The 11,116-nt window shown below is 58.0% G+C and overlaps 2 protein-coding genes across 2 annotated transcripts in view; one reads left to right on the forward strand and one right to left on the reverse strand.

Moving 5' to 3' along the window:
- Positions 1-2,050, forward strand: part of LOXL2 (lysyl oxidase like 2) — a 76,909-nt gene extending 74,859 nt beyond the window's left edge. Inside the window, exons 12-13 of the mRNA XM_004707698.2 lie at positions 337-448; positions 1,152-2,050. Of these exons, the coding sequence (XP_004707755.1) occupies positions 337-448; positions 1,152-1,231 (192 nt within the window). The 3' untranslated portion in view covers positions 1,232-2,050. The remainder of the gene's footprint in view (positions 1-336; positions 449-1,151) is intronic.
- Positions 2,051-3,311: 1,261 nt separating this feature from the next.
- Positions 3,312-11,116, reverse strand: part of R3HCC1 (R3H domain and coiled-coil containing 1) — a 10,118-nt gene continuing 2,313 nt past the window's right edge. Inside the window, exons 2-8 of the mRNA XM_045286845.1 lie at positions 10,828-10,975; positions 10,108-10,245; positions 8,590-9,211; positions 6,983-7,155; positions 5,776-5,846; positions 4,329-4,424; positions 3,312-3,558 (exon numbers count right to left, since the gene is read on the reverse strand). Of these exons, the coding sequence (XP_045142780.1) occupies positions 3,431-3,558; positions 4,329-4,424; positions 5,776-5,846; positions 6,983-7,155; positions 8,590-9,211; positions 10,108-10,245; positions 10,828-10,975 (1,376 nt within the window). The 3' untranslated portion in view covers positions 3,312-3,430. The remainder of the gene's footprint in view (positions 3,559-4,328; positions 4,425-5,775; positions 5,847-6,982; positions 7,156-8,589; positions 9,212-10,107; positions 10,246-10,827; positions 10,976-11,116) is intronic.

Genomic DNA, 11,116 nt, shown 5'->3' on the forward strand with positions numbered 1-11,116 from the left:
TATATGTATATGTATATGTATATGTATATGTATATGTATATGTATATGTATATGTATATATATTACACCGAGAGACAGGAGCAGGACAGAGACACACAGGTCTCACTCCGGACCATGCTCCTTGTCTCTGCCTCCCTCAAGGGCTCCATCAGCATCCACTCTCTCCCCTCAGCCCTATCCCGCCCTCTGTGGGTCCCGGGTTCCAGTCTCTACCGTGATCCCCTGCCATGAGGTCACTAAGGGTCTGGAGGTTGGACTGCTGTCCAGCAGAGCCCGGGCCTGGGGACAGGGTGGCTGAGGGGCGTTAGCAGCCTCCTCTAACTCGCCTCTGCCCAGGTCATCATCAACCCCAACTATGAGGTTGCAGAATCTGACTACATCAACAACATCATGAAGTGCCGGGCCCGCTATGACGGCCACCGCATCTGGATGTACAACTGCCATATAGGTAAGGTCCCTTCCTGCCCAGGGCTGCCTCTGTCCTTCCTCGACCCACCCCACCCATCCTCACAGCCCACCCTCTGGGCAGTGGGCAAGAGCGGCCCTGCTTTCCCAGGGAACCAGAGGCAGCTTCCTGATTTGCACCAAGAGCTTGGGGAGTGGAGCCAGTGTCTGGTTTCCAGACTTTGGAAAGAAACTGGATACAGAGGGCCTCTGGGATGGGGCCTGAGTTTTCCCAACCAGCTCTGGCCCAGGGCGGATGGAGGTACAGAACCGAGACCACCCAGAGCAGAGCCTGCAGCCATTTAGGGACTGGCACCAAGCGGCCATCAACGCGTTATGCATGTCCTCTCAAAGCTGCCGCTCCCTCTGTTGGGTCCCCCTCCATTAAGAGCCAGGGGCTAGTGTCCGCCAAAAAGGCCTTTTCCTTGGGTCATCTGAGCCAGGGAAGAGACGGAGAGAAGCAGCACTTTCTCTTCTGCGGCAATCGTGACAGCCCTCACGCTGGGTGACGGTGAACACGAAGAGCACCGCATGTGTCTGTTCATCCCCTCAACAGGTGCACAACCCCGGGCGTGCACCTAGCCCTGCCCTGGGGCCGACGGGGGACCCCCAGCCCGCAGCCAGATGGAGGCGCGGCTCACACCTGGGGCTCTACCAAGGGCTGAGTGTCTGCTTTGTCCAATTGCTCTCTGTTTCCCATTCCTCAGGTGGCTCTTACAGTGAAGAAACAGAAAAGAAATTTGAGCAGTTCAGCGGACTCCTGACCAATCAGCTCTCCACACGGTAGAGGGGGGAGTGTGGTCGCCACCTATCCTGGGGCCACACTGCGTCTCCTTCAACAACTACTACCCCTCACTCACCGAGCCCCTGCCCCAGCTCGACCCCCAAAAGTCACATCCACCTCAGGAGGAAGGGCTGCTGGCCGGTTCCTCCACCCGCTCCATCAAGGCTCAGGGTCTGGGGCTGAGCTTGTCCGCAGGGCTGTGGGGCAGCGCCGCAGGCACGGAAAGCCAGTCTGGCCCAGGCCTCTTCAGCCACTGACCCTGGTCATCAGCGTGTCCCCTCCAAGCCATATTCCACCCTGAGCCTGACAGCACCAGCTCACCACAGACAGTAAGGTCGACAGGGCCATGCTCTTAAATTAGGGGTTGACGGGTGTGAGCTTTTCCGCCCCATGGTGCTCCAGCTGGGCCCATCCCAGCCGACTTGACTCTCTCAAGCCCTCTTCCAACTGCCTCTTGTCTAGTTTCTCATAAGCACGCATGTAGGTAATGCTGCCGCAGGATTTCTGGTCGGTGAGTCTGGCCGGGGTGTTCCTCCCCTTATATCCAGACACCGTTGTTATACTCCTACAGACTTGGAAGCTAACAATGTTAATAATGAGTGGCATTGACTCCGGGACGCTTGGGCCTTTGAAGTACGGCTCCAAAGAAAAACCAAAGCACCTGTGTAAGGGACTCGTCTTGCTGTTGCGGTTCTGTGGGGACCAGACTCTGAGGTGCTATATGACCAGGGTCGGGGTGCCAAGGGCACTCCCCACACGCCACATGCCATCACGGACGCTCGCACATACTTGAAACTTCAAATAAAAGGTCTATGATATGCACCGTGGGTTTTATTGGAGCCAACGTACTTGGCCTGAGCAGCAGGGTTCCGGTGTGCAAACAGCAGCTGCCCAGCACCGGGCACCCTGGCTTGACCCTACAGAGAGCTGGTCTCCTGAGTGCCCCGTGTGCCGAGGGAAGGGAGAACGGACCGCTTTCCAGTTCATTCTGACTCCCGGTGACGCCCCAGGCTAGAGTAGAACGGCCCTGTGGGGTGTCCTGGCTGCAGCCTCACACGGTGGCAGATCGGCAGCCCTTCCTCCACTGGGTGGGTGTGAGCCGCCAACCTCGGGGCAGTGGGGGTTCCGACACAGGCAGCCCTGTGTGACCGCAGAACGGCTCTAGAACATTTCCTCAACTCTCAGCACTAGGAAAAGAGCCCTTCCACTAAACCCAAACTGGGGGTTCCATGCGAGACTAACAACAACGTTGGCAGTTCAAATCCATCATCTACTCAGTAGGAGAAAGAGGTTTTCTACTCCCCTAAAGGAGACCAGAGGCAGCATATTTACCCTGCCCTACAGGGTCGCTGTGAGTGGGATCTGACCCAGCAGCACTGGGCGTGGGTTTTAGGTTGAATCTCTATGAAAGCAGGTGGCCAGGCCTCTTCTCCAAGAGCACACTGTTTGCACCCCTCGGGGGCCTGGCGTGGACACGGGAGATGGGGGTGGGCCGGGGGAAGGGGGCTCCGTCAACAGCCCAGGAAAGGAGCAGCTCAGCCGCTTGGAGCAGACTAAGGAGTCACAGACACAAGAGGAACGACCTGCCCATCAGCCGTTCTTTAGAGAAACTTGTGGGAGGGGCTCACTGCCTATCGCCCTGCTTTCTAGACACTAAATCGGGATGGGCCACCTCACACCGACCTACAGGCAGTGTACTGACGGCTGCGTGGGCTCCGGCCTTCACGCCGGGCGCCTTACCATCTGCAGGCACACGGGTGGCAGTTAGGACCACAGGGACATGTGTGTGGACAGTCACAGGGGTTTCCCCCACGCCGCATAGAGGAGGGCACTGTGGCCCACCACCCACAGGGAACACAGGACCGACCCAAGGGTTGGGGCCACATCTGCTGGGAGCCATGGGGAGCAGGCTGCGAGGATGGGGAAGGTCGTAGGGCAAAATATGCCTTGACTTGGCACCCCTCCAGGCCAACCACACTCCCAATGATTATTTCCTCAGCAGCCACCCCCCATGCAACCCCAAGACAGGCTACCCAGCACCCCCTAGTGGCCCACGGCAGACCAGCACACCGAAGCAATCACATTTATAACAACTTGGAAGCTTTTAATTTTTCTCCCCACTTCCAGAGCCAAGTCCAGTGCTCACCACCCCACCAGGCTGCTGTGGTTGTCTGTCTGTCCAGGCTTCAGGTACCTCGCACCTCAGGGCACGAGCGTCTCCAACCCGGGCCGCTCTTTCTTTCTGTGCTGGAGCCCCAGGGCCCGGGCCACCAGCCTCCGGGCCACAGCTGTGTTGGTCTGTGGCCTCTCCTTCGCCAGCTGCAGGAGCTCTGAAACCAAAGGCCCGGGGTGACTTACAGGCCACCAGCCGCCTCCAGGTGCCTGGCTCTGCCCACCACTGGGCCAGGGGACCGTGAGGGGCACCCACATGGGGGCTTCACCTGGTCCTGGCTCCCTGTGGCACCTGTGCCCTTGTTTCTCACCTGGAAACCGGACTGGGAGGGGCTAACCCTGTCACAGCCTGCTCTCTGGGGTCCCCTGGAGAAGGCACCTGGAGCTCTCCGTCAGGATACCCATTGCCGCCAACAAGGCGGGGGCAAAGGTCGGGTTACCACCCACAGGGGCCCTCCCCAAGATGGAAAACTGGTCTCTGGAAGCATCCTTCATGTCCTCTGGAAGGGGGGAAGGGAAGGAACATCCGGGTGCCATCACCAACCCAGGCAGGTCTCCCATGCTCGTTCGGTCAAGCTTCCGTCCACCCCAAGATCTGCTTATCCCAGAGTGAGGAGCCGACTCAGACAATAAGTGACGAGCCAGGACCACACCCCAAAGCCAGGCTTCCTTCCCTCTGCCACCCCTGCCCCTGCAGAAGGCTAAGCTTGCCCCTGAGCCATGTTCAGAGAGGGGGTGGATGCGAAGCAACACCAGAGTAGCAATGTAGGATACTTCTCCCTGAAGGACCCTATTCCCGGCAGCTCCAGGCCAGCAGTCCCATAGGACCAAGACAAGTGGAGGTGGGAAGATCTGCCCCCACCCCCACCCAGCGAGCTCATGCTCACGCCCTGCTCCCTGTTCCGCCAGACCCGACTGGCTCCCTTACTTGGTCTCTGTAGGGCTTTGAGCTTTGACTGCTTGGTTCCTTCTGTGAGGGGCCGGATCTTGAGCACTGAGAAGTCCTTGGACAGTGCTTCAGCCGCTATGGAGAGACAACAGATCTTATTTCTGCCGGAGGCTCCCTCAGGACCCGGGAGCCCTGGTATGCAACAAAGCATGCAGCCTACTCCCCTGGGGACAGGGCTGGACCAGAGACAACAGGCCATACACATTTCCTGTGCCTGAGTCGGCGGGCCTGCAGGGGATGCCAGCGCTCCCAGCCGAGAAGGCTGTGCAGAACCCCAGGCCCCACTCTAGCTGGGCAGGAGCTGTACCAGGAAGGTGGCACTTATGACCAAGACAGGCTGACTCCCTGCCATCTGAAGTCTTGAGCCATAAAGGCAGCCTGTGTTGACCACTCAAGACCCTCCTGGGGAGAAAAGAGACACGGCCTGTGTGAGGCCACCCACAGGCCATCACAGTACCCAGGCAAGTCAGAGCAGGAGTCCCGGGCCCAGAGCCCCTTGTGTAACAGACAGGACGCAGCCCCTCCCACCAGATACATGCCACGCTGCATCGGGCACCCTTTGGGGTTCAAGGCCCCGCCCTGCCCTAGCCTACTGCTCCCTAAATACTGTTTCCCCAGTCTGACACACCAGGCCAGCCGAAGGACCAGGCCCCACCACAGCCATGGCTGTCCCCTGCTCGTGTTCAGAAGGTTGTGATTTTAAGATGCCTAAGGTGGAGGGGCTGGGGGGTATTACTCTTTATAAATACACCCCAAGAGAGCCAGCCCCAGGCAGTCCTTGAAAGGGTGGGGAGAGGAAGAGTAGCACACAAAATATGAGCACGATGGTCAGGCCTGGGGGTGTCCCTGGGTTTGACCCTTAGTGGTTATGTAGGCTGAATAGACCACTGATATTCTAGGAACGTCAATTTCATCTATAAATGGGAGTAGGTCTGGCTTGTCTGGATGCTGTCATAGAACTGAGAGAATTAGCCTGAACTACAGTGTCAGCATGTGTATGTGTTTGACCTATAAAAACAGCCTTTTCATTCTGATATGGAAGTAACCGGGGCTTGCCACAAAACCAAACTCACTGCCGTCAAGTCAATTCTGACTCAGAGTAACTCTTTACTGGAGGAGAGAGTCTTGTGACTCAGTAAATGTCACCTCTCACTCAATAAAGGCCATCTGACCCTGGGTACGGAAGTCCCTAGCATGAGCATGTCTGGCTAAGGGGCGGTTACTCTGCACTCCGAGCTGTGTCCCTCTGCTCCTATGGTGACTTTAGGTAAGGATTAGGCTGGAAGGGAGCAGAGCCCAAGAACCAGCCTGGCCAGGTTAATCTGCACTCTGGGGACAGGAAGTCCCATCCAGGAAAACAAAGCGTCCGAGGGTACCCAGGATGCGTCCCCTGTCACGGGAGGTCAGAGGAAGGACACTGCGGTACCTGAGGCCAGGCAGGGAAAGATGCCGAGGGCGTGCGTGTCGTCCACCCACTGGATCTTGAAGCCCTTCTCTCTGTGTGGGAAAAGAGGGCAGAGGTCAGGACCGCAAACAGCCCTGCCCGTTCCCCGAGAACCCCACAAGCCAGCTCCCTCCCACTCGCAGTCCCCAACCACTCCTCCTAGTGAGGGACACGTCCCAGCTTTCTGTGCAGAATCAAGGACCTGAGCTGCAGCCTCCCTCTGAAGGCCACACAGTTTGCTTCTGACAGAGACAGACGCCACTCCCAGTAAGTAGTATGTCGTGTGCACCCAATTCCCCAAGCTAAAGAAGCCAGACTCCGTGCCACGGAGGACAGGCCCCCTCCCCTACCCACACACACAGGCACTGTCACCCCAGCCAACGGTGTGGGCTCTGGAGGAGCAGACCAAAGGGGGTGTGTGATGGAAATAGGGAACGGGGACGGGAAAGCATCCCGACAGGCACAAGCTTCTCTGGGTCACCCACTCCACTCTGAGGAAGTCACCAGCCCCCCTCCCCAGCTTCAGCCACGCCTTCAGGGATAAAGAGAAGAAGCCACTTTGGCTTCCCCTGCTGAGATTGTTTGGGAAGCAAAGAGTTAGAAAAATGGGCCTTAGAGAAAGGGTGGTAAAAAGTCTGCGTCGTGAGAAAGGGAAGTGGAGGAAGGAAAACGAGAGAAAAAAGGAAAGCAGTGAGAACAGAGGCTCGAGCCAAAGGAATCTGGGGACGCAGAGAACAAAGGCCTCCTCTCTCTAGCGATCCCAGCCGACTGCCATCGCCACGCTGTTTCAGCCCGACCCCTGAGCTGCTCAAGCTCCCAGAAGAGTCCTACACAAAGCAAAGCTGGTCCTCGCCATCCTGGGACTCTGCAGGAGCTCCCCCTGGGCCTGGGAGGGTGAGCAAGAAAGCGGGCCAGAGCATGCTGCTGGGACAGCAGGACCAGGCTGAGGGCCTTGGAAATGTCTACAACCACACAAGCGGCTCTCCTCCTCCCACAGGTATGGCCAGCAGGCAGAACTGCTGAGGAGGATGGTGCACACAGCTGCACACCCATGAGCTGCCTGTCCTTCTAGGTCACGAGACATGGGGAGGGTGCAGACAAGTGTCCCGACAGCAAAGGGGTGTTCTAGCTCCTCTCCAGAAGCCAGCACCCTGCATGTGTACCCTGCTGATGTGCTGCAGGCACTCACTGGAACTCAGCAAACGTTGCCAGCAGGTCCTCTGTCTTGAGCGAGGGTTCAAAGCCGTAGATCTCCACCACGTGGCCCAAGTCCTTCTCTCCAGGCATCTCCTCCACAAAGGAGGACGTGTCCACATGGACCTTCTCCACCTCAATCTCCTTCTCCGTCAGGTTGTCTGTTATCTGTGGAGGGCAGACCCGTTAGCTGAGGGCCGAAAACTCACAAAACTACAACCAGGCACTGCAGGAGGAGGCCCAGGGAGGCAAGGTCTGGGTTGGGCCACCCGGCACCTTAAGGGAATGCACTCAACCTACTTGGGGGTTCACATCCTCCTCCAGACCTTAGGCCACATGCCCCTGATCCCACAGGGAAAGCTGGGGACCTACGACAGTGATGACTTGCCCAGTGTTATACAGGCAGTGAGAGCCGGAGTCAGCAAAGCGCGGGAGCTTTGCTTTCTTACTAACCACCTGATGGACCCAGGTCTGGTCCCCATTCCTCGTCCATAAAATACCAGCAAGACCCAGCTGTACCCCGCCCCCCCAACCTAACAGCAAAGCCAGTGTCCGGTCAGACCCATAAGACAGCGCTCCAGACAGAAGTCATTCCCAGGACCAACATTTTTGGGGTTCACAGTGTATTTGAGTTACACAATGAAACATGCCTGCAAGCACCCAGGTCTCTTGGTTTAGGTGTTTGTTCATCAAATCATTAGCAGGCTGCATGACAGATGTGTTGTGGCATACAGCTTATTGAGGGAGGGCCTCACCCCCACCCCACAAAGACAAAGGAAGATCGGACTGATAAAAATACTGACGACAAAAGGCCAAAACCAAGCTCACTGCCATGAGTCGATGCCGACTCGTGGTAAGCCTGCAGGACAGAACTGCCCCTGCGGGTTTCTGAGACCGTAACTCTTCACGGGAGAAGAAAGCCTCGTCTTTGCCCCGTGGGGTAGCCGTTGGTTTCAAACTGCCGACCTTCTTGTTAAGCAGCCCAACAATGTGTAAACAGTACCTCACCAGGGCTCCTCACGGGCGCAAAAGGCAGAAATAATGAAAACTGAAGAGAAAAAAACCCAAACCTCTTCAATTTAGGGCAGCACTGACTTAGCTCAGAGTCAGGGACAAATCCCCATTTGCTGTCCACAGGGACTACCTGAAGTACCACCCCAACCCAAAGCACCTTAAGAGCGGCTCCACACACGGTCTGTTGTATGTATATATGTATGTATGTATGTATGTATGTATGTAGCCTTGGGCTTTCTGGCTGTTCTTGTTCTTCGATGAGGGAGCTAAGACTTACAAAATAGAATTGATGTGTCTGTGGCCAATCAGCTCCTAAATCATTGGTTTGGGACCCGAATCCACCAACGTGTGCCTCGCCACTCGGTATCCTCAGTCTTTTCCTCCTCCACTGCACAAGTCCCGATTCCTGGCACGGTCCTCATGCCGCCCCCGCCCCATGAGTCCTAAGGGCCCTTCATCGCCCCACACCTGCCCTGCTCATCCCCGTCCACAGCCACCCCTCCCCACCCCGACCCTACCCCCCGTCCACCCACAGCTACATCCACCTCATTTCACCCTTCCCTTTTCCGGGCTTAAGCGCCTCATCACCTCCTGCAGCAGCTCACTGTAATCTTCCGCATCCTCCCGGCCGCTGCCTCGGTCTTCCTCGTCCAGCTCTTCTTCTTCCACCACCCCCACCGACACGCTCTTCTCCGGCGGGCTCGCATTCCCCTCTGCCGCGGAGATCTGCAGGCCGGCCCCGAGCAGCGCGGCCACCTCCAGCCCATCTCCTTCCCCTGGGTGACTCTCAGGGCACGGGGCCTCAGTGCCGCCTGGGTCGGGCAGTGGCACACTCTCCCCACTGTGGCCTCGGCCCTGTAGGTCCTCTGCTGCCTGGGTCACCGGCCCAGGGAGTCCCTGATTGCAGTTGGGGTCGCCAGCACCAGCATCGCCAGGCTCTTCCGGGGCGCTGTCAGCCTCTCCCGGGGCGCTGTCAGCCTCTCCCTTGAGCTCCGGTGAAGCGAGCTGTACGCCTCCTTCCTGTCTGCGCAGCCCACGGGGCACATACAAAGCCTGGTCCGCCTTTCGTCCGCGATGCCACCGGCCAGCCCGCATCCCTCGAGGAGCAGCAGCCGCCCCCTGGTTTGAGTTGGGCCGAGGACCACGGTACTTGCCAGGGTGGGAAGCTGGGGGGCGGCATGGGCCTGGGAGGCCGTCTGAATTGGGCAGCCTGGAGGAGGAAGAGGAGCGAGTGGGAGGAGCAAATCGGAATGCTGTTCAGGTCAGGGAACCTGGCTCCCTGGAGACGCCTCTTGTTTAGGTGTGTAGCTCTCAAAACAGCCCAAAGGACCCGAGAAAGCCAGTGTCCTGGAGGCTGCAGGCCACCTCTTAGTCTGGGTCCAGAGCAGTCAGTTCTCCCTGCCCACCTCCCTGGCTTATAAAGGGAATCCAACCCCACTGCCATCCAGGTGATTCCAGCTCAGACTGACCCTACCTAGGTTTCCTGGGCTGTAAAACTTTATGGGAGCAGACAGTCTCATCATTCTCCCAAGGAGGGACTGGTGGGCTTGAACCACCTACCTTGTGGCTAACAGCCCAATGCTTCCCCAACAGTACCACCTGAAAGGCTCCTCACAAACTGAGTTGGAGAGAGCCACATTTCTAGTTACTCATCAGGCTTGTACTTAAGAGACTGTGTCATTAGAAAAATCCATAACTTTCAACCCCAGGATCAGAGCCATCCCGAGAAGATGCTCACCCTGCAAGGCCCACATGGAAGGCAAGACGGCAGAGGGTCAACCCCTCGGCTGCTCTCACTCCCCATCTCTCTGCGCTCAAGCTCCCTGGCAGGGACACTGGGCGGACACACACTTCTTGCTTCATTTCTGTCTGTCTGTCTGCCTGTGTCTCTCTTCTGCTCATGGTACCTAGTTGAATGTGAGCCAGTGCGTGCCACAAGCAAGGCACACCTACTCCCAAGGCAGCTCCAGGCTGACTGCCAGCAACTGGGGCTGGGGCTACACACAGCACCCCCACGGGGCCCCAGCCAGCAAGCTTGTCCCTCCAGGCGAGCTGACCAGCTGACCCCAATCAAGGAAGGGGTGGTAGGAGATGTAGGATACACACCTGATGTCCAGGTGACAGATGACCGTCCTCCTCCTCCAGCCCTCCCCAACAGAGAAGCTGCTCAAGAGGTCAAAAGTCTCGGCTGTTCTGTGGATCAGGTACCGGAGGCGACTGGAGAGTGGGGGGAAAAGAAGTATCCTAGGAAGGAACCGGAATGAGTGCTGAGCAAGGGCGACAGGCCAGCCCCTAGGGCCCACCCCCTGCCAAATCCACCCCCGGGTGAAGGATGACTTAGCCCTGGGCTCCTTTTACGTGTTTGGGCCCCAGACCACCTCCAAAGGGCCTGCGCTTAGAGACTACCACAGTCAGGGACTGAGCCCCTTCTGTCGCCAGGTGACTGTCACATAGCCCTTCAACACCATGACTCAGTATTTTATTCGTGAGAGAAGAAAGGCCTCGAGGCTTGAGGGATGATATGAACCCGCCTGAAGTTAGAGTAAATTCTGGAACCTTGCTTGGAGGGGAGGTGGGTCTGATTCCAAAGCCGACCCTGTATGTCCTTCCCACGACTTCACATTGAGAACTCTCAAGGCAAGGAAAGATGCGAGGCCACGGAAAAACGGTTACCAAGACGACAGGCCAAGGTCTGCACCGGCGATGCAGGCAGTTACGAAGGGGTGGGGGTGGGGGGTAGGGGGTTGAGGGGTGTCCATGGGCGCACCCTTCCTAGCAGCAAAGCGGGCGGGGGGCAATCCCTCCGTCACCCGCCCAGCCGCTTACTTGGATAGCTGCTTCTGCAGCAGGAAGCGGTCCAGCTCCTCCTGAATGCGGTGGACAAAGTCATTTTCGGCCGCGGAGAGGAAGACCCCGTCCAAGCAAAGAAGGGCCAGGGTGCCGGTGGGAGAGCCTGCGGGGAGAGGGGGCAGAGCTCAGGACCCGCGCCCGGACCTCGGTCCACCCGCAGGCCGCCGCAGCCCAAGCGGCCTAATGTATTCTTGAACCCGTGAGGACTCGGGCTCCAGGAGGGGAAGTGACGTGCCCCCGCCGCCCGCTCCCCACCCCGCTCTAC

Source organism: Echinops telfairi, unplaced genomic scaffold, assembly GCF_000313985.2.
Source record: "Echinops telfairi isolate 266 unplaced genomic scaffold, ASM31398v2 ScPeMD7_9;HRSCAF=40, whole genome shotgun sequence".
Lineage (NCBI taxonomy): Eukaryota > Metazoa > Chordata > Mammalia > Afrosoricida > Tenrecidae > Echinops > Echinops telfairi.